Raw genomic sequence first — 21,180 nt, forward strand, 5'->3', positions numbered from 1 at the left:
GGGGCGCTGCGGAGCTGCTTTACGGCGGCTGCCACTGCACGCCCTCTTCCCCCCCATGGGGGCGGCCATGCTGTGGTACGGAAACTCGTCTCCTTGACCGTCCTCCCCGCGCAGCTGCTCCTGTCATTACTATTTTACGGGGGGGGGGGGAGAGAGGGTGACAGGTGCCCCCGGTCGCCACCCGGCTGGAGTTTTTCTTAAGTGGGTGGAGGGGTGCACCTCCCCCAGGGCAGACGTTTTGGCGGGGCGGGGGAGCATAGGCACGGCTACTCCCTCCAGCTTTTTCCTGGGGGGGGGGGAGAGGGAGAAAGAGATCGTTCCCCTGGCAACTGTTCAGGGGGGCTGTCTATGGGAGGGGGGGCAAAGTTGCTCCACTCAGCAGCTTGAAGGCGTGTGGAGGGTTTAGGGTGTTCCTGTCCCCCGCCCCCGAAGCGTGTAGCGGTGATTCTTGCCCGAGCCCCTCCCTCTGATAGATGTGTCTAGGGGGCTGGAAACTGGCTGTAGCAACCGGAGTCTTTTCTTCAGGGCGCCTCCGCTGCTTGCCCGGCTAGTGGAGCAGGGATTCTCTATTTTGAAAAGTATGGGTCCCTCAGAGGCCAAGATCGGTGGCTCTACTTTGTTCCTTCTCTAAAACGTGAGCGTAAGAAATAATTGCTTAGAGTTACGGTGCACCCTCCAAGCTACCAGCAAAATGACAGGTTTCAGAGTAGCAGCCGTGTTAGTCTGTATTCGCAAAAAGAAAAGGAGGACTTGTGGCACCTTAGAGACTAACAAATTTATTAGAGCATAAGCTTTCGTGAGCTACAGCTCACTTCATCGGATGCATTTGGTGGAAAAAGCAGAGGAGAGATTGATATACACACACACAGAGAACATGAAACAATGGGTTTATCATACACACTGTAAGGAGAGTGATCACTTAAGATAAGCCATCACCAACAGCAGGGGGGGGAAGGAGGAAAACCTTTCATGGTGACAAGCAGGTAGGCTAATTCCAGCAGTTAACAAGAATATCAGAGGAACGGTGGGGGGGAGAAATAACATGGGGAAATAGTTTTACTTATATCTATTCAGGGGATACCATCATAGGGCCTAATCACATCAGCCACACTATCAGAGGCTCGTTCAGCTGCGCATCTACCAATGTGATATATGCCATCATGTGCCAGCAATGCCCCTCTGCCATGTACATTGGCCAAACTGGACAGTCTCTACGTAAAAGAATGAATGGACACAAATCAGACGTCAAGAATCATAACATTCAAAAACCAGTTGGAGAACACTTCGATCTCTCTGGTCACTCGATCACAGACCTAAGAGTGGCTATACTTCAACAAAAAAGCTTCAAAAACAGACTCCAACGAGAGACTGCTGAATTGGAATTAATTTGCAAACTGGATACAATTAACTTAGGCTTGAATAGAGACTGGGAATGGATGAGTCATTACACAAAGTAAAACTATTTCCCCATGGTATTTCTCCCTCCCACCCCACCCCCCACTGTTCCTCTGATATTCTTGTTAACTGCTGGAATTAGCCTACCTTGCTTGTCACCATGAAAGATTTTCCTCCTTTCCCCCCCCCCCCCCCCCGCTGCTGGTGATGGCTTATCTTAAGTGATCACTCTCCTTACAGTGTGTATGATAAACCCATTGTTTCATGTTCTCTGTGTGTGTATATATAAATCTCTCCTCTGTTTTTTCCACCAAATGCATCCGATGAAGTGAGCTGTAGCTCACGAAAGCTTATGCTCTAATAAATTTGTTAGTCTCTAAGGTGCCACAAGTACTGCTTTTCTTTTAGCAAAATGATGTATCAAATCTAGTGTAAAGGTTCTAGTTAGTTGAAAATCAACATGTTTTAATGGTTATATCAACCAGTGAGACTGCACCTTTCTTTAGCATATAATTGAAATACAAATAGAAAAATTGATTATAATCTGATTTAAATTGAGGCTTTTCCCTTGGATTTAAATCAATCCCTTGTGCTTTTAGGCCAGTGTCTTTCTTACTCAGGGTGCTACCCTAAAAAGGGCTTTGGATTTTACAGGTTAACAGGTCTTGGCCCTTCCCAGAGTGTGAGGAACTATTCAGTGTGGAAAACAGCAGCCTTCTCTGTGTCCTGGAATTCAGAGCTTTATCTACTTCTGTCTCCACCTTTCAGGAATCCCAAATTCAGTTTCCCTACAGCTCCTATCAGTAGGGTCCTACCAAATTCACGGTCCATTTTGGTCAATTTCACGGTCCTAGGATTTTAAAAATCATAAATTTAATGATTTCAGCTCTTTAAGTCTGAAATTTCTCGGTATTGTAATTGTAGGGGTCCTGACCCAAAAAGGAGTGGGGAGGTTGCAAGGTTATTGTAGGAGGGTTGCGATACTGCTACTCTTACTTCTGCTCTGCTGCTGGTGGCAGTGCTGCCTTCAGAACTGTGCAGCTGGAGAGCAGCGGCTGCTGGCCAGGATCCTAAATCTGAAGGCAGAGCCAGCGCCAGCAGCAGCGCAGAAGGATGGCATGGTGTGATATTGTCACCCTTACTTCTGCACTGCTGCTGGCGGGGTGCTGCCTTCAGAGCTGGGCGCCAGGCCAACAGCTGCCACTCTCCAGCTGCCCAGCTCTGAAGGCAGCGCAGAAGTAAGGATGGCAATACTGTGACCCCCCTAAAATAACCTTGCAATTCCCCTGCAACTCCCTTTTGGGTCAGGACCCCCAGTATGAGAAACGCTGATCTCCCCTATGAAATCTGTATAGGATAGCGTAAAAGCACACAAAAGACCAGATTTAACAGGGGCAGACCAGATTTCATGGTCCGTGACACGTTTTTCATAGCTGTGAATTTGGTAGGGACCTACCTATCAGTGATTGACCCAGTTAATAGTTCAGAGTTTAATTCACCTGGTTTTAAATAAAATGATCATATTGGCAATTTTACCCAAATAGAAATATCTTGACAGGTATAAAAATAAACACAATCAGCTATATTAAGAAGGTCATTGATAGTCTGGCCTTAAACATTTACAAGTTCCCAAGTGACAAGATACCTGAATTCTTTACATAACAGAAAAGTATTTGCTTGTCCCACAATTGCATTTCTCAAGTGCATATGACCCAGTTTAACTAGAGACAGTGTAGGTATAACCAATGGACTTGGAAATTTGAAATTTTAATTAGTATTACCTCATCCCTTCACCCTGATAAGTATAGTTATTTCTTTTATAACATCCCACAGTTGTAGCATTTGATTTCAACTACATTTTAGCAGTCATGTTTCTTTCTACCAAGAAAGATGAGGACACATTTTCTTTCATGTAATAAATAGTTTCTTCACTAGACCTTTCCATCACACAATCTAGAAGTGCTTTATTAACAGTGAATTTAGCTTCACATAATCCCGGTGTAGTAGTTAAGTATTATTATCGTCATCCCAATTTTGCAGCTAAAGAAACAGAGGCTGAGGCTCTGTCTACAGTAAGGAAATTTCATGGTATCTGCAGATTCAGGAAGACAGCACTGCATCAATTGTATTCCATTCACATTTGGAATCCTTCACAACGATGAGGACTAGAAACTCGCTTTAAAAAATGTAAGCTTACATTGCAAAGAATCTGTATCTACCCTGATGGCCAAATAAATACATCAAGCTAGTCTGAACCGGCCCACAGGCACTTGTTTGACATCTATATCAGACATATATATGCAGTTAACTAGTTCCAGGGACCAATACTAAGCTTTCTAAAGAGAGATAAAAGCCTTGAAAATGCTCCTGGCCAATTATGCAAATATGATAGGAGGGTAGGGTAAAGGAAATTCCTTCACTTTCTTACAGGGGTGCCATGGGAGGCAGATGGGGGTTGGTCCTCTTGGCCATAGATGCTACCACAAATTCAGTCTCTCCTCATCACTCTGGTGGGAGAGAAGTGGAGGAAGAGATCCCAGCTAGTCCTGGTCTCTCCAGTGGGTGGGTGGGATAAGAGGTCCTCAGCTGGGACTGGTCCTGGAAGAAATGGTGACTGAAGCTGTCAGTGCCCACCATGGCCAAGGGCGCAGAGGGGGGCAGTAGTTCTTCCTGGAGCTGTAGCCCTAGGACTCCCCCAGACTCTGCTCCCTGCTTCCCTGAATCCTGGCCAGCTATCTCATGCTGCCTCCTCCATGTCTTCCACTTTGGGCCCCCTCCTTAGGAAAATTCTGGTTGTGCCTCTGAATTCTTGGCAGGTAATCAGTATACACTTCATCGTTAGCATAGTTGTAAATTTTACTTTGTTTATTCATAAGGCCAAATTTTACTCTGCTATATTGATGTTAATCTGGCATAACTCCACTGAAGTCAGGTTAGCCATATTCCCAGGATACATAAATCTACACTCATTCATCAGTATGCAGGATCATTCAATTGTGGGCAGAGGGAGAAAGAAAAGAAGGAAAGGGGGCAGCCTTACTTGTGTTTTCCTTAAATTGGACAATTTTAATTGTTAAGGAGCACACAGATTTTCTGTTCCAGGCAAAATGTAAGAGGTAAATATTCACTAGTGGCTTCCCTTGGAGTTAGGGTGAAGAAAATATTCTAGGCAACAGCCTGGACCAATAGTTGGAGCTCTAAGACTACCAAGTTGCCTACCCAGCTGCTCGAACTCTCTTCTCCTGAAAACAGTTACAGTATGTGTTTCTATAAACCACTGTTTCTCAACCCACAGGCCACATGCAGCCCAATTAGCACACTGCTGCAGCCCCACTGTGTGCTATAAAAAAAAAATAAATCAAGATTTGCTGCTCCCTGTCTGGCAGGGGGTGGGGCCGGTTGAGGGGGACAGGTGTCAGCAGCCCTGCTGGAGCACGCCTGCCAACGGTGGGGTCGGTGACTGCGGCGAGGGGGCAGGGTGCGGGAGAGTGGGGCGCTGGGTGGGCTTTGGGCAGTGAGGGTGTGTGTGAAGGGCAGTATAGGCCCAGGAACTACAGGTGTGCAGGGAGTGCTGCAGCACCCCCAGGTTTTACTTGGGGGTCCGCTCCTGGCCCCGCAGCCACACGAGGTGCTGGGCGTACAAGTCTTGTGAGGGGGGTGTCTCTGGAGCGCTGGGCAGGGGATTGGTGCAGTGTGTGGTGTGAGTCTGGCCCCCAGGGGAAGGGGCAGGTTGGCAGCACAGGGCTGGGCAGGCCAGTGTGTATCTGGTGCAGTGGCTCTCAACCTGCAGCCCACATAACACAATGGTAAGTTGAGAACCATGGCTCTACATTATCCCCCCTAAATTGGAGAGTAACTTTAGCATTTCTCTATTGACATTACTAGCTAAGGAGCCAATTACAATTTGATAGCAATTATGTATGGCCTGTGTTCCTACCCCTTACCAAGTGAACAAAGGCTGTTTCTGAAAGCACCCAAGTGACTTAGGCACTTTTGAACACAGACTTGGCTCCCAACTGACTTAGGTGCTTTTTAAAATTTTAAGACTATGATGTCATGTCACATAGGTCACACATTGTTCAGATTGTAATACTATTCTGGCCTAGAATTAAACTAGTAACCTAGATGTAAAATGCAGTATAGACCCTTACCAATGTCTTGGTTCTGCAGTCCCTTGCATCAAAAACCTTCACACCACCCCTACCTAGGCTATTGTTTCTGCTTATATGGTTTTCTGCTGTAGCTTTAAACTAGCACAGCTTTAAACTGGCTACATTTAAGTACCTTGCTGTCCTATAGTCACTCCCATTACAGCAAATCTGGTATTTTTAATAAGAAATTGATCTTGTCCATCATGACACTTTGTTTAGTATTTCCTCATTTCTTGTACAAATAAGTGACAGTTTATGTAATGCTCCATCTTTTATAAGAAGGATGGTAACATTGAAGAGAGGATTCTATGTTGAGGTTAAAAAAAAAAGTCAAGCTGTATAGTATTCTTTGTTATGGGGTTTTCAGTTAAATAAGAGACAGTAAACTAAGTCAGAATGGTCCAGTAACAGTTTCCAAGCACTTCAACAGTTTAGCCTGCTATTGGACAGAAAAATAATTAGGTATTTCAGTGTTTTAAAGTCACATCTATGTGTAATAGTAACATTGTTCTTTGCCTTAGACGACTGGTTATCTAGGAAGGTTGTGTGAGAAAGGAGATTAAAAGACATTTTAAAGACAGAAGTCTCAGTGCTTCAGGTTGAGATGGGTAGGAGTAGGGTTGCCTATTCCTTTCATTTGTAGCTGACACTTTTGGGGAGCATAGATATTCTGCTCCCATTACTATTTTCTGTCTTCTTAGCAGTCAGGGAAATGGTAGCACGAGTCTGCCATGTTTCTTGTGGGCTATAAGAGGGCCTGAATTGGGAGGCAACTTGTCCTGACATGGAAGCATATAAGACCGTCTAATAGTCTGAAGAACTTTAGGTAGAATCTGGAGTGCCTCAGCTACTCTTTTCATGAGTTCTTGAAAGCTCTTTTCAGCCAGAAATCATGACCCAGGAGGAATTGCTGCCAGGGCTGATATGGGTAGTTTTTTCTTCAAGGGTTCTTCCAGTTGTTGGATTTGAACTGGAGGAGCTTGAGGGTGGGTAGGCTGTTGCCTGACTCACTCAGTATGAGAGGGTGCACACGGATAGTATTTCCTTAAAAGCCCCCAGGGGTTCTATTGCTGGGACAGTGGGACACCATAAAGAAATGGAGAAGGGGATCAGGGAAGATAGGTACCAGGACATCGCAGCCTGATTGCTCTAAACATATAGACTATAGGATAGCCTAGACTCCCTTTCAGATCCAAATTCTGAGGAGGGGCCATATGAGAATGGGGGCAAATCACCACTACTAGCTGATGAAGAATAAACTTTTACACTCATAAGAAATGGACAGTTGAGACAGGCATGATGAGAGATGGATGCTGCCTTATAGGCAAGGAGAGGAGGTTGGTAAGGGGGAAAATTCTCATATCCCACAGGTAAATGTAACCCTCCAGATAGCAGACACCTTCAGCTCCTTCCGTCACATATATCTGAAGGTAGAGGAGTGAGGTCCTAGGCGAAGGTTGTTCCTATATGAGATGAAGTACTTGACTTAGACTGTACCACTCTTTTGCTCAATACCAAGGGTTTTCCTAGCACCAAAGGTCTATTCAGTACTAGAGATCTGAGCAGAGAGTGTAATAGATAACCCCACTTTTATCCATAACAGGCCTGCATATTGTGGAACTCCATTTGGAGTAGGCCTAAAACCTTTCAAATATCAGTATCAAGCTGTGGGTTGTGTACTCCTGTGAAGCTTGAGTGGTACTGGTACCAGGTCATAGAGTCTCCTTAGTGACAAAGCTAAGAGAGGACTTTGACCTCTTCTCCCCCCCCCCCCCCCCGCCAAAGATTTAGGGGGAAGAAGTGCTCTATTTTACTCTAGAAGGCTGTTTATCACTACCCTCCACTAACTTCTCCGGGATCGCTCCGAGTCTTCTCCAAGAAACTGAGTCTGGATGTAATACTAAGCTCAAAGTGCTGTTCTTGGAGTCTGCTTGGGGGCAGGGGTAAAGGGGCTTCAATTGGAAGCTACCAGCATGGAGCAGTCTCACAAACTCAGCTTTAGCCTTGCTGCTCTGGATCTTCTCATCCTTCAGCAAATGATTCAGACAGTAAATACAAACATATTTGCTACTTTTAATATACTGTTTGCAGATAGAAGGCAAGCATCATATTTCAAGTTCAACACTTGAGGATAAAGACTTAGTCACAAGTGTCTATGTAAGATGAACTAGTTTTATCTAGTTCCAACAACATGGTTAGTTCTACAAGGCCATGTCTCAAATAGTTAAAGGCAAATATCAGGATTTGATACTAGTATGATTAGGAAGGCAAATCTGCAGCAGATCAAAAGCTATTTGTGGTAGCCCACAGTCATAAAGCTTTGACTTCAGAGTTCTGAACTAGTCTCATCCATTACCTATTTTATTAGCAGAATAACTAGTCTGTTGTGTTGAAGGTGGTCTGAGGAAGAGGCAAATGGTGAAGCCAAGGTGACATTACTGGAATGAGCAATGAACTTATTGCATCTTAGCACAGTAGGATGTAGATTTCCTTAGCTACCAAAAATGTCAAATATGACAATTCTGGCAAATTATTCATATCTGTCTCAATATACTTGTGGCCTGAAAAAGCAAAAATCTTGTCAGCTTCAATGCTGCCATTTCAAGTTTATTCCATTAAGTTTTACGGTATACTATAAAACAGAATTTGAAACAAAACCTAATGCTAAATCGTCTTACCTTACAGGCAGAACACAAGTTGTCTCCAGCAGCCATTATAAGATAGTTATAATACTACCATATTTTAAGACTTAGCCTGGTAAAAAAGATTTACCAAGAACTGAGTAGTGCTTTGTCTTTTCTGTAGATTTATGAAATCTACTTAAATCTGAATCCTGCACAGATGTGTTAGCAGTGCAGCTATTCAAAAAGCACCAACGGAGTAAAGAGCTGGTGAAAGGGTTAAGTGTGCAGAAAAGGTCTACATTAACCCCCCACATCCACAATTTTGCTTAAACATTTTCAAAAGGCATTGAGATGTACAAGCTTAAATGCTCTCCCAAAAAGAATAATACAAATCTAGCTCTTGTTTTAGTCTGAAGATAGATTAAAACATGGGGTTCAAAGAAAATCATTTACACAGAGTATTTCCAAAGATTGCTAGTGTAGGTATTGAGGCATGGAATGAAATGAAGGACCAGGGCAACCACCAGTCTAGGGTTAGGCAGCTACACTAAACTGAGATCAGGGGCAGCTCTACCATTTTGCCACCCCAAGCAGTCGCCACTGAATTGCTGCAGCGGAAAGAGTGGCGGAGCTGCCGCCGAATTGCTGCTACTGGACATGGACTGCCACCCCATTCTAAATGCTGCCCCAAGCACCTGCTTGGAAAGCTGGTGCCAGCCCCGACTGAGATTGTGCAACATACACTTGTATTTGTGCACTTTGCAGCTTTCAGATTACTTAGTGCTTATGATCAACACACAGAAAGCACCCAAAACAAAGTGGAGAACATTCTTGAAACTTGTGTGCTGCTACTATGTTTTTGTTTAGAGTACTAGTCTTCAACTGTGTCTATGCTGCTGCCTAGAGCAGGGGTTCTCAAACTGGGGGTCATGAGATTATTACATGGGGGGGTTGCAAACTGTCAGCCTCCACCCCAAATCCTGCTTTGGCTCCAGCATTTATAATGGTGTTAAATATATAAACAAGTGTTTTTAATTTATAAAGGGGGAGGTTGTACTTACAGGCTTGCTATGTGAAAGGGGTTACGAGTGCAAAAGTTTGCAAACCGCTGGCCTAGATTTTGATGGCACTAGAACTTCATCTAGTCTAGGACCACCACTGTTAAAATCCTTAGCCTTGAGAGGCCTTGCTGGTAGTTAATACAGGAACTGTAAAAGGAAGACAGGCATTTGAGGTACTGGCCCATGTGTTTTACACTAATTTCTTGTATAGTTGTAGCTTTAATAAAAAAGGCATGGTGTAGAATTAAGAATGTGTAAAATTGTCTAAATCTTTTAACAGCTAAAATTGCATAAACCACAACCTTTCAAGTTTCGCTAAAAATTACAAACTATGACATTCTTTACTACAGCCATCCATAATCTGTTCTGTTTACAACCTTAACTAGCAAGGTAATTGTATAATTGGTAAGAATTTGTTTCAATTCGTATACTTTAGCATATCTTCATGCTTTTCACTTGCATAGAATGAGCTATACTATTACAGATAGTTATAGTCCAGAGTATGCATTTTGAGTAGCTGAAAAGGCTTATTTGGAAATCTGTTCATCCTCCACGTAGTTTGCAAACTTCTAGGTGGTTGTGTCCATGCTAATGACTAGAGCTGAACCTGTTATAAAAGTGTAAATTGGTGAAGACATCTCACACAGATGCAGTCATGTTTTTGCTAGAAAATTCACTTGAAGCAGCATGGTCAACTGGGATATGCTATTACTACCAGCTGTGTCTCCTACCTTGAATCATTTCTATATTTGCATTAGATTAATAAGACAACATATTGAATTGGAAGCTGGGGAAGAATTTGTAAGGGCTTTAACAGTTGCTAAAATCCAGGCAAGCCAAACTGGAATGATCATGCAAGAAGGGGAGTCAGAATTTTTGGATAAGAAATGTGGATTAAGGAAGCTTAAAGGAAACAGTCTGAAGTCAGGCAACAGTTATAGGCTTCTGATTGTTGATAAATTAGACTGACATGGGTGAGTAAGCTTGACAAGCAACTGAAATAAGAGTACTGGTGGCTCACTTGAAGCAGCAAGCCACCAAGTGTAAAGGGACTCAAGAGGCAGTATAAGCAGCATCTCAGTGAAGCAGTAGGATGGTGCCAGAACAAATGTATAAAGAGCAAGCGATATCCTAAATTATGTCAAGAAATGCTCAGTCACTGGCTTCCATGTGGTCAAAGGTGTTGATTGAATCCAGAACAGTTTGAGGCCTGGAGGAGAAGTTTATGCCCTGTCAAACTTCACATGTGTTTGAGAGTTTGCCTATATATGCCTGTGGGGGGGGACTACACGCTGTATCTATGGTTTACCTTGATGAAAAGATACCCGATTACTTGAAGCAAGTTCATCAAAGAAACCAATGTGTAAGTGAGCACTTCTTGAAAACCAGAAACAGCTTCAAAGTTAGAAGTCCTAACTATTTTCTATACCTCCAGCAGCCTAATCTCTATTCATAGGGAACTTCCTGATATGAAGGGAAGGAGAAGCCACTCTAATGGACACTTAACTGTGGAGAGTCAAAACTAGCATGTTTACACAACTGGAGAGGGATTAAGGTTATGAGGTATTCACAAATTAAACAGCTCTGGATGATCTGCATACCAAGGTGTTAGGGATATTAGCAAATTCATGGAACTATGGGCAATTTTTGAAGAGCCATAGAAAAGTGGGGAGAAGTCAGGATTGAGACAAAGCAAAGTCTTCAAAAAGTAATCTTTGTAGTTATCACTTGATAAGTAACCTTAGTACAACTGAATGGAGAAAAATCTAGATTCTTAGGGGATAATAAAACCATGGATACCCAACATCTTTATAGAAATCTTGCCAGACAACTTGGTTTAGATTAATAAAGTGAAGGTTAAAGGGTGGCTCTTCCAGCCTTTGGGTTTTGTCTGCTAGATTTAAGATTAAACTAGACAAGTTTGATGGGAAATAAGGTGTAAATTTTCAGCAGTGATGGTAATTAACCATTGGAACAATTTATCACTGGAAATTTAAAATCAAGACTAGATTTCTAAGACCCACTCTAGTTTGAACAGCAATTGTTTCAGGAAGTTCTATGGCATGTGTTCTACCGGTTAGATTAGATAATCACCATGGTCCTTCCTGGCCATGGAATTGACAGTTTGGACAGAATTACATGATCATCAGATGAAGATAGTGTAGTTTGATAGAGTACAGATGTACTCTAAGTAGGGTAATCAAAACTGCCTAAAATGGCAAGTTCTTCCTTCAGATCTGTTGTGTTCCATGTTCTAGTTGCTTACTGGACTTCCATTTTACTGTTGCAGAGCCAATAAAAAATGGGCAACTGAGCTACTTTTCTTGCTCTATCAATTGTAGAACTTATCCCTAGAAATACATATCAAGCTGCATATTCTAAATACCTCAGTTGAGTCAGGGATACTAACTGGAACTAGAAATAAATGGACCATGAAGTTTGTTAAAACAGATCTCTGCATATGACCCTCCTCCCTTCTTTGGATAAATACCATATTAAGTAACTGAGACATAAAACCACAGAATGGCAGCATTTTACATTGTACTTTAAGCACTGCATTTCAGTGCCTTCAAACTGTACTTAAATACTCCAGTTAACTGGACATGAGCAGCCAACACGGAGGGAACACTGGTCAAAGAACTTTGATATATGGTAATATTACACTGAAGAGCTGTCTAATGAATTGCTGCAGGGATAAGTGAGACCCAATTAACTTATGCTAACTAAAGAGAGTTAAGGAGATTTGCAAATTAAATAATCGTGAAATTTTAGATGGGAGTGAGAAATATCTTGATACACCTTGGAGTTCAGATAGAAACTGCAAACAAAAAACTCAAGTCCATTTATCAAGATTTCAAAGGAATTTTACCAAATTGAGACTTGGGACAGTCAACAACTTAGGAGTTTGCAGCACTTTTGGGCTTTCTTCTAGTGTGATTTTGGGTTACATATACCACAGTGGCATTTTACACCCTCTATACAGCACTTAAAACACTGGTTTCAATTCTGCAATTCAATACAAGGAATATCAGAATGAAAGGAATATGCAGAACAAATGATTAGGGGTCTAGAGAACAGTTAAGTTTAAGACTCTGAAGCGTATTAACTGGCGATGTGATGACTAAAGTGAGGCTGAAGTGGACATCCCTTGAAAAATTTAGAGGGATATAATTAGATTATCTGGGATATCTAAAAATAAGATAAATGTAAGAAAAACGAAACATTTAGATTGAATCCAGAGCAATTTCTTAACTGAAAGACCTAGAAGTTAATACCAGCAACAGTAGTGTGCAAGTCACTACTTTGATTCATTTAGCACTGGAAAGGACAGAGGTCTGGAGAAAACATACCACATTGGCAGGGGGAACAATGAGCCAATGGTCTCTTCCAACTAAAGAAATCAACAATTCAAGCAGGCTCCTAAAATTCAGGGTGAAGACTAATTTTCATGATTAAAATACAATATACTTCACACCACAAGCTAGTGGACCAGGTTTCTGGCTAGAATTGTATAATAAAAAACACTATCAAAATAAATACTAAAATGCATATTAATTTGTTTTATTGAGGCACAACAAGGCATTGTGAATAGCCCATACTTGAGGCAATTATATCAGTAGTGTAGTAAGCTGGACATCAAGACAGTTAAAGGATAAGTGCAAACAATATACATTCACAGCTTAACTAGCAAGGCTACATCACAATTGATAAAGTGCCAAATTAGTGCTGATTCAGTAACCCGATCCAGGATTTCACCTTGCAAAACAGGACCACCATCTCCCAGATAATGGAACCTTATTTCTATGAAATCGGAAGTGCAAAGCTAGTTTTCCCCCCTCCACCAATTTGTTTGGAGCAGCTTTTTTGTAAACATTACACAAATTTCAGTCTTGATACAGAAGGTACCCTGAAAAGGTAGAATATTTCCAGCTACTTCCATAGATAGCGCCCCGATGCAGACGTAACCAGATCTGGTCCCCTTGGAAAAGCTGTAGGACAGCATGGTTGCTAGCTGTTTCATGGTCTGGAGCCCCATCATTGGCATATGCAGACACTAGGACTTCTTCATTCTTCATAAGGTTTACATACAGTGGAACATTCACAGCCAGCTTCAGCATGTGGAAGATGAAGACATAGGTGCCATTCACTGGACAATTAAACCTACCAAGCTGAATATCAAAAGTTTCTCCCAGGTTATTCAGCAGAAGGTCAAATGCGATGGGCTGATCTAGAGTTCCAGGGGCCAAGTTAGATGTTCTTGCAGCAGAAAAGGCAACTCTCATCTGGTGCGGGAGAGGATAAACGTGCACTGGTAGTATGGTGGCAGCTTGACTTGTCACTGGCATGTCAACAGGGGTGATGCTGCGGGAGTCTCCCTGCCCAGAGTCCCCACTATTAAATGTTTCATTGTCTCTTTCTGGACTGCTCACCTGAGAAGAATCACTCCATCCTGCTGTTAAAGATCATTAGCAACAGTAAATGATTAGATTGGACAGAAGGATAACCTTAAATCTGCATTTTGAAAATTAAGACCTAAAAGTTTATAGGTATTTTTGCAGGTTTACTGTATTCTTGTAATTGTAGTATGTTTGTATATATAAATAGTCAAAGGGGCCTTGTGAGAACAAACAACTTTATTCACCATCAAAACTATCTTCCTAAACAAATGACTGTCGATTGCTCACTATTCTTTCTCCACACCCTAAAAGATATATCGCAGCAGCTATAAATACAGCTTTAGCTGAACTATTTGCCATGCAAGTTTAATCCCAAAGTGGCATACCTCAATTGTTGAAGATTCTCAGAGTAGGGGATGTTTATTTTTACTGATTAGCTCAAGGTCTTATGGTGACCAATTGGAGGATTAAGGTTTCAGAAGCACCCCTTCTCTTAAGGTTTCAGAAGGAGATATGAAAGCTAAATTAGTTTGATAATCTGAAATCAGTCCTACTGTGTCCTGATGGCTTACTCTGGACAAATATGGAATGCAATACATCTGTCATGGATATTAGAAGCGTCTTAATCGGAAACCATATTCAAGCAACTTCCTGCACCCCACCAAAAAGGGTAAAAGACTATATTAGCTGTTCATTCAAGTGTCAGGAAGTTTTAAGATGCAGTACACTGATAGAACATGACAATGTAATACTAGTGGGTTTTGTAAACACAAGTCACCTCAAACATTCAAGGCAAGTTCTGTTTTTCCTACAAGGCAACTTAAAATGTTAGTTTATTTAGTATAAACCAAAGTTATATCAACTTCATTAGTAACACTAACTGAAATAGTATGTCTCAGTCCTCTGCTACAAGATTGTTTGAGTCTCCGCTTCTCTTTTAGTCATCTGGTTTCCTCAATTCCCTTCTTCTGAAGTACTCTCTACCATGAGTTCTACCTGATGAGAAATTTTCTTCCTGTCTATTTTCTCATCTGTAACCTAAAACACAAGAACTTTAGTACTAAGATCTGATCATGAAATCCTTAAAGTTGCTGACCTGGTAAAACTAGCTTTCCTATAACTTTCAAAACCAAAATTGTGTTTTTAAAGTAAAAAATTAAGATTTTGGTCTGCAGCCCACTCCTTCACTTATTCCATGCCCAGCAATAATAAGCAGGGATCTCTTCCCTTCACTCACAGCAAGCTTATTTTCCCCCACCCTATAATGTTTTACTCTATTTTTGTCTGATACAGACTATCCTATTAGTACTCAAAGATTTCAGGATCAGTAAGGTTGAGTTTCAAAAGCTACTTGTTTAGTGTTTATATTCCAACCTGGAGAGAAGTTATTCTCCATCTAAAATGACAGTTTCTCACTGAAGCTATTTCCCATACAAGTGTAACCCTGCCCAAGTTTTGGGGATCCATATTTGCTAGACAGCTTACCTACAGACAGATGCTAAGATTGTGCATATATAGCCAATAATACACACACACACACACACACACACTTAGCTGGCCAACCAAGACTTTAGGGAAATCAGATTAGCTATCAGATACAGGATGCAAAACTGGCACCCTGTGAATAATTCTATTAATCTTAAACAAAGTTTTTTACTTCTATTCACACTGCAGATGTGGAGATATGAGAGACCATTAGATCTGTCAGAATTAAAAACTGTTCTAGTTGCAAAATCTTTAGTACTTGTAATGATTCATTAGCCAGGGAGGACTGCCAGACTGGAGATCCCAGACAAAGTTTAGTGCTCACTTTGAAACGGATTTTTACTTGGGAACAACAGAAGTTTGATCCAAGTTATATTTGACCCCTATGCCTTTTTTACCATTACATATTCAGAATTGCATTTTAACGTTTTATGCACATGGTTGGGGATATCATGTTATCCTTACCTCTTGAGTTTGATCGAGGACCGCCAGTTACTCCGCCTCGTTTATAGCACTGCTGGTAATTAACATCCTAGAAGGAACAAAAGTATTAGTTATTACTCCTAACTATCTTAAGAATGAGACTACCAACTAGAAAGTTACCATTCTGTAGCACAGGCAATTAACTTTTAGTTTGCTTAGAGAGTTAATCAGTATACACTTGGGGATAGTTTATTTTTGACATACAAAATATACATGATCATAAATTGCTTTTCATATGTCCAGAGGCTAAGTCAATACTGACAGATCAGCTTCTTATTTGTGAAACTCCAGTCTTTCAGTCTACCCTCTTAGGTACTTCAGTGTTCTTGAAACTTAATACAAGCTCTGTTGAACCAATGAAGAACAGATTTCACAGCAGAGCATCCTCCTTTCTACCACTATGCACCTTCAGCTTCTTAAACTTCAGAGAAGAGCCCTTGGCATGTTCGCCTGAGCATCTCAGACATCAGGCATTGCAACAACTTTCAATATAACCAGGATCCAAACCATGTGGGGATTTAAAGTCAATACAGTATTTCCATTTGCAATTCAGTAAAAGTCAAACTAGTGACATTTGAAAATGGTTCCATACGAGTAGTGCTATTTAAGATGGTCAGTCAGTCAATGGTAGCCCTTGATACAGCACATTACAATCATCCCATCTCAAGATAACAAGGCATAAATAATTTGGCAGTCTTATCAAGAGGAATCTCGGTAGCTATGTGTAGATGGAGACAGTATTGGCTGCTGGTGCTCATAGGGAACCCAGGAGCAGAGAAGACCATGCTGGAGTAGCCATACCTCCCAACACAGGGAGCCGATGCACGTTTTAAATCCACCAGCCCTACCCATTTTGAGTTTCAGCCAACTTGCTTTCCTCTAGATTGGGAAAGCAAGTTGGCATTGGGAAAGATACTACTCCATTCAAACTGGAATTAAGATATGAATGGTCCTTCAATCCAAACTGTACTGTTTTCCTGTGCCCTCTATAGAGCACAGAATGACAATACAAACCTGTGGCAGATGAGCATAGCTGTTGTCTGTCTAATGCAACCTTCTGAAAAATGGAAATAAGCAATTTTGTTTTTCCCCTGAATGTACAAGCAAGCAAGCAAGCAAAATTGCCTCATATTTGTCAGTTTTCTGATGCCAACAGCATCTAACCTGCTAGGAGAGAACACAGACCATTCAATGTATACTATCCTCAGTCGAAACTACAAGGGGTCCTGAAATAATTCCTCCACTTCAACATCCTGTTTGCACTGTGTCAGGAAGGCAAGCCTCAGGTCTAAACCTAGTTGTCAGCCAAGATTAATAGGTAGAGATCAGATTTTACAAAGCATTTAGCAGAAGAGGCATCTGAAACAGTAGTAAAAATAGCACTGTGTATTGTACCAAAAATATTTTGCATTATGAAATTTGAACTCACTTCCTAGGTTGTAGCCAAACCTTGTTAACTTCCTGCAAAATGTAGGACACATGAAAGCTACAAGAAAAGTAAATCCTTACCCTTTGAGAATATGGAATTCCAGGATAATCTCTACCAGTGAACTGCAGCTGGCCGTAGTTGCCATTAGGTATTGACGGGGATCCTCTATAAGCATCAAAACCTGCTCAAAATATAAAATTAAAATGCCAGAGTCGGTTTATGTTACCAACATTCAAATAAGAATTTTCCTTTAGGGACTGTCAGCATTAATTTTTAAAAAACAGTTTACAAAGAGTGCATGCACAATTTATTCCATATTTCAGAGCAGCTTTGTGTTGAAGTCAAACGCATGGAATAATCATGGATGTCAAAATTAAAACTCATTAACAGCTTATTAGAACTCATTTATTCCAAACACGGTCGGTCTGCAAGAGTCTCCATTACATTAACAGTTTCTGAACTTACAAAACTAGCACCCAGACACAAGAGTGTCCTCGTAGGTATAATGGCAGACCCAATCTAAATAAGTGATTGAGTATGTTGGACTTGCATAAGATGCAGGACTTTAAAGCAATGCCCAGACATGGCAGATTTAATCCCAGATGCTGTACTTTGCCAAAAAGAAGAACTACTGTAATCATAAACTGGTGACAAGTTTACACTGCTACAATATGAGGCCAGTTGTAGTTATAAAGTGAACACTAATCTACTGAGATGAGCATAGTAAGCTACTAGTACCAGCAACTAATGAGGTTCCTTCATAGAAAATGAGGATTCAGACTCTCAAATTGATAAAGTGTAACCCCCATTTATACTTTGTTCAATCTGCCAAAGTCCACAATCACAAACTGTAGGACCATACTCTATAGCAGAATTGTCAAACATGCGACTCAGGGCAGAACTGGCCCCCGAGTGCCTCTGCTTCCAGCTCTCCCCATCCCTCTCTTCAAAGTAATCCAGTAACCTTGTTTACTACTAGTTCAGAGGAGAGTTGAGGAGTGAGCTCATGCCCCTGTTGAAATACAGGCAGTTGAGCCCCTCTTACAAGCCCCCTCTGGGCTCTTTAGCATTTTGTAGTAATTGGCAGAGGAGTATTAATGTTTCACATACATTATATTACACTTTTCTAATTTCAATGCTATTAGCTCTTAGGATTAATGCACAGAAGTATCTGGTTCTAGAACTATATCCCCTACTATAGCTAGAATTGATCCTTTCACTGGGGGGTGGGAAGCAAGTGAAAGTATACCTTTGTATCCACCAGGGGAACGATATGAATTGGTCAGTGATCTCCCACCTCTGGCAGATCCTCTAACAGATCCCCGACTATTGAGATAAGGCTGAGTGGGTCTGGTGAAAATAGTCTGTGCTGGATAAAAGGCAAGGCTGCCATTGCTTACAGGAACAGCTCCGTCAGGTTGATAATTAACTGCTTAAGAAAGGAAAAAAATTAGAAGAAATGAGACAGAACTACCATACCTATAAGTTATTTCAGCATTGAAATCAATACTGGATGGAATCCAGTATGTTTTACAGCATTTCCTGCACTAAAAGAAATGTTCCTCCCATTAGTCCCACAAAGTTTTTGAACCAAACCTTTCACCATTAACAGAACCGATGCATAAGGTATAAAATTGTTACAAAGTACCACTATTGAAGCCCCCTACTTCCCAGAAGAATCTGGTTGAACTCACTCTGGACAGATTCAAGCCAGGTCTGTTCACAGCGTCTTGCTATACATTTCTCCTGTGACAAGCCATGACAAATTGAGTCCATATATAGACATTTAAGAGTTATTCATTGTTTTAAGCTAGCACTGTCCTGTTTGGAGATAGGATAACTAAAAATAGTAAACTTAGCATGTTGAGTCTGGCAGCCACAGTACACCATGAATACTTTTGGTGCCTAAATGAGAGCTAGTTAGCTGATGCTCAGTCCAGGTCAGAGTGAGGTGATGCTGCTAAGATTAGTGGAAACAACTAGATATGGTGAGCCCAATCTTCTCTGATCAAGGCTGTTTTCCCAGCATGTGTTACTAATCTTTGCAGCTAGGGAATCCAACCACCCCAACATTGCAGTGTCCAGGAATGCCCATCATTGTGCCTTGCCACAAGATTGACTTAAGATCCAGCCTTTGCTACAGTGGTCCATGTCTGTCACCTCAACATTGCATTATTTGAAGGTATTCTATACAGGGCTACCCCATGGATCAATCCAGAAACAAGCTGGTGGAGTAAGTGATGGCTAACCTATTAAATGGCATTTCTCAGTTGCAGCACATGACACCAATGTCCCATGATCTGCACTACTTTCTATTGGTTTCTGGCTTGACCTGTCAAGCCCTAAACAACTGGGGATATTGCTATGCGAGACTACTGTGTCTCATGCAGGGCCATCCCTAGCTATTTTGGTGCCCTCCACAGGGGGGGTTGGCCACTTCCTGTGGCGTTCCTCCCTCCCCCCAAGCCTGGGAGCCAGGAGAGCAGAGCAGGCTGGGGCTGGGTCACTCCACTTCCTGCAGGAAATGGCCAGGCCCCACATAACCCACCCCATGGAGGCCTGGGGCCCCAGGCTGCTCTGCTCCCCTGGCTCAGGCTTTGAGGTGAGGGGGGAACTGCCCCCCCCCAGCACTCGCCAGCAGCACAGCTGGGAGCCAGGGGAGAGGAGCAGGCTGGGGTTAAGTCATTCCACTTACCACTCTGAGTGCAGGGTCAGGCCTGGCTGCAATCTTCAGGGGAGTGGGGACAGGGCTGGGGCAGCATACAGCTGTGCAGAACACCAGGAAATTTGGTGCCCCAAATTTCCTGGTGACCTACGCAGCTGCGTGCTTTGCATATGGGTAAGGTCGGCCCTGGTCTCATGTTATGCTTGCCAGTTACAACCACCAAGAACACTTTATTCCCTTAGATTTACATGGGGCTAGTGGTAGAATGTTCTCAACTCTGGAATGAAGTTTTGTTGGATCTGTTCCACCGAAGTCTGCAGTGAGCTTCTAAAGGGAATCAGATTCATGGGGAAGGGAGTTTATGCTTTAATTTTGCTTTTTGTATTATATATATCAGGAGTGCCTTGAGGTTTGATAGATGCCCTTGGTTTTTGTATAAAAACCAAGAAATTTGTCAAGATTTCTACTTGTCAAAACAGAAAAGACTGACAGTTTGTGCAATCCCTGTTTCAGACAGGTTTAAGAACAAAGCTCTGTCCTTGGTTGCACATAGTATCTCAGAGGTCAAAGGCAACTGTAAATGCTTATCTGAGTGCACACAGTTTGAATGACTTAATTATTGACAAGTCAGCAGTGTCAATTTCATATGCAACAGATTCCTGATTCGCCTTTGAACTTAGTGATGCTTCTGTTTACAATCAAATTTAAAAATCTTCCAGCTCAGATTTGCTTCAGTCTGGACTGGGACTTCAAGAACATCCTACCATGGCTTAAGAACCTCCCTCTTAATCACTCCTTAAACATAATACAGAGACTCTTGGTATTTCTATCTCTATGGAGACACAAAACCTTAGATTTATGGGGGGAGATTTTCAGTACAAATTATGACAGTTTTCACATTGTTTATCAACTATTTTGTTTGATTATCCATCTATGTTCTACATTTTACCTCCATGAAAATAGTGGCAAAGGTAGCAACGTTTAAGTTGGGAGTTCTTAGAAGGCTTTCCTGTTTACTCCAATATCATTAGGCCATACATTTAGTATTTGTTCTTCAGTGCAAAATAGCTCTCCCCTCACTTACTGCCACTACCTCTGTTCCCAGGACCTTTCCAGCTAATACAAAAAGTTCCCCAAAAAAGCATGCTACAAGAATCAAAAAAAATCCCCCCCAAAACATTGAAAATACAAGTTTAATCCTGAAGACAGAAGCCTCTTAGAGATAGACGATTTCCATTTACCCTCAGAATTCTTTTAACACTAAATTTGTTACCTTTAATACTACCAATGTACCATCTGTATCACACTTATTCCTGCACAAAAATAGTTCAAGACATTTCAAAAGTTAGAAACAAATACTGCAACAGACATCTTACAAAAGGTTACCGTCTCATACTGGAGATCCAGACAGACTAGTCCTAACTGAAACTAGTCACTATCGCACAAAATTAAATACCACTCCTTGGTGACTAAATCTGCCTACTGGGAAT

The 21,180-nt window shown here is 41.7% G+C and overlaps 1 protein-coding gene across 12 annotated transcripts in view; it reads right to left on the reverse strand.

Annotated features, from left to right (window-relative positions):
* Positions 1-12,776: 12,776 nt before the first annotated feature.
* The window catches only part of CAPRIN2 (caprin family member 2), a 70,885-nt gene continuing 62,481 nt past the window's right edge, over positions 12,777-21,180 (reverse strand). For 9 of the 12 annotated variants that reach the window (XM_038397123.2, XM_043518182.1, XM_043518177.1 and 6 more), the window contains 4 exons: positions 18,275-18,457; positions 17,106-17,206; positions 15,579-15,645; positions 12,777-13,684 (listed from right to left, as the gene is read on the reverse strand). In XM_038397123.2, coding sequence (XP_038253051.1) covers positions 13,116-13,684; positions 15,579-15,645; positions 17,106-17,206; positions 18,275-18,457 — 920 coding nt within the window. In that variant the 3' untranslated portion in view covers positions 12,777-13,115. Of the gene's footprint in view, positions 13,685-14,640; positions 14,667-15,578; positions 15,646-17,105; positions 17,207-18,274; positions 18,458-21,180 lie in introns of those variants that run through there. The other 3 variants (XM_038397181.1, XM_038397117.1, XM_043518203.1) reach the window with 2 other exon arrangements.

Source organism: Dermochelys coriacea, chromosome 1 (assembly GCF_009764565.3).
Source record: "Dermochelys coriacea isolate rDerCor1 chromosome 1, rDerCor1.pri.v4, whole genome shotgun sequence".
Lineage (NCBI taxonomy): Eukaryota > Metazoa > Chordata > Testudines > Dermochelyidae > Dermochelys > Dermochelys coriacea.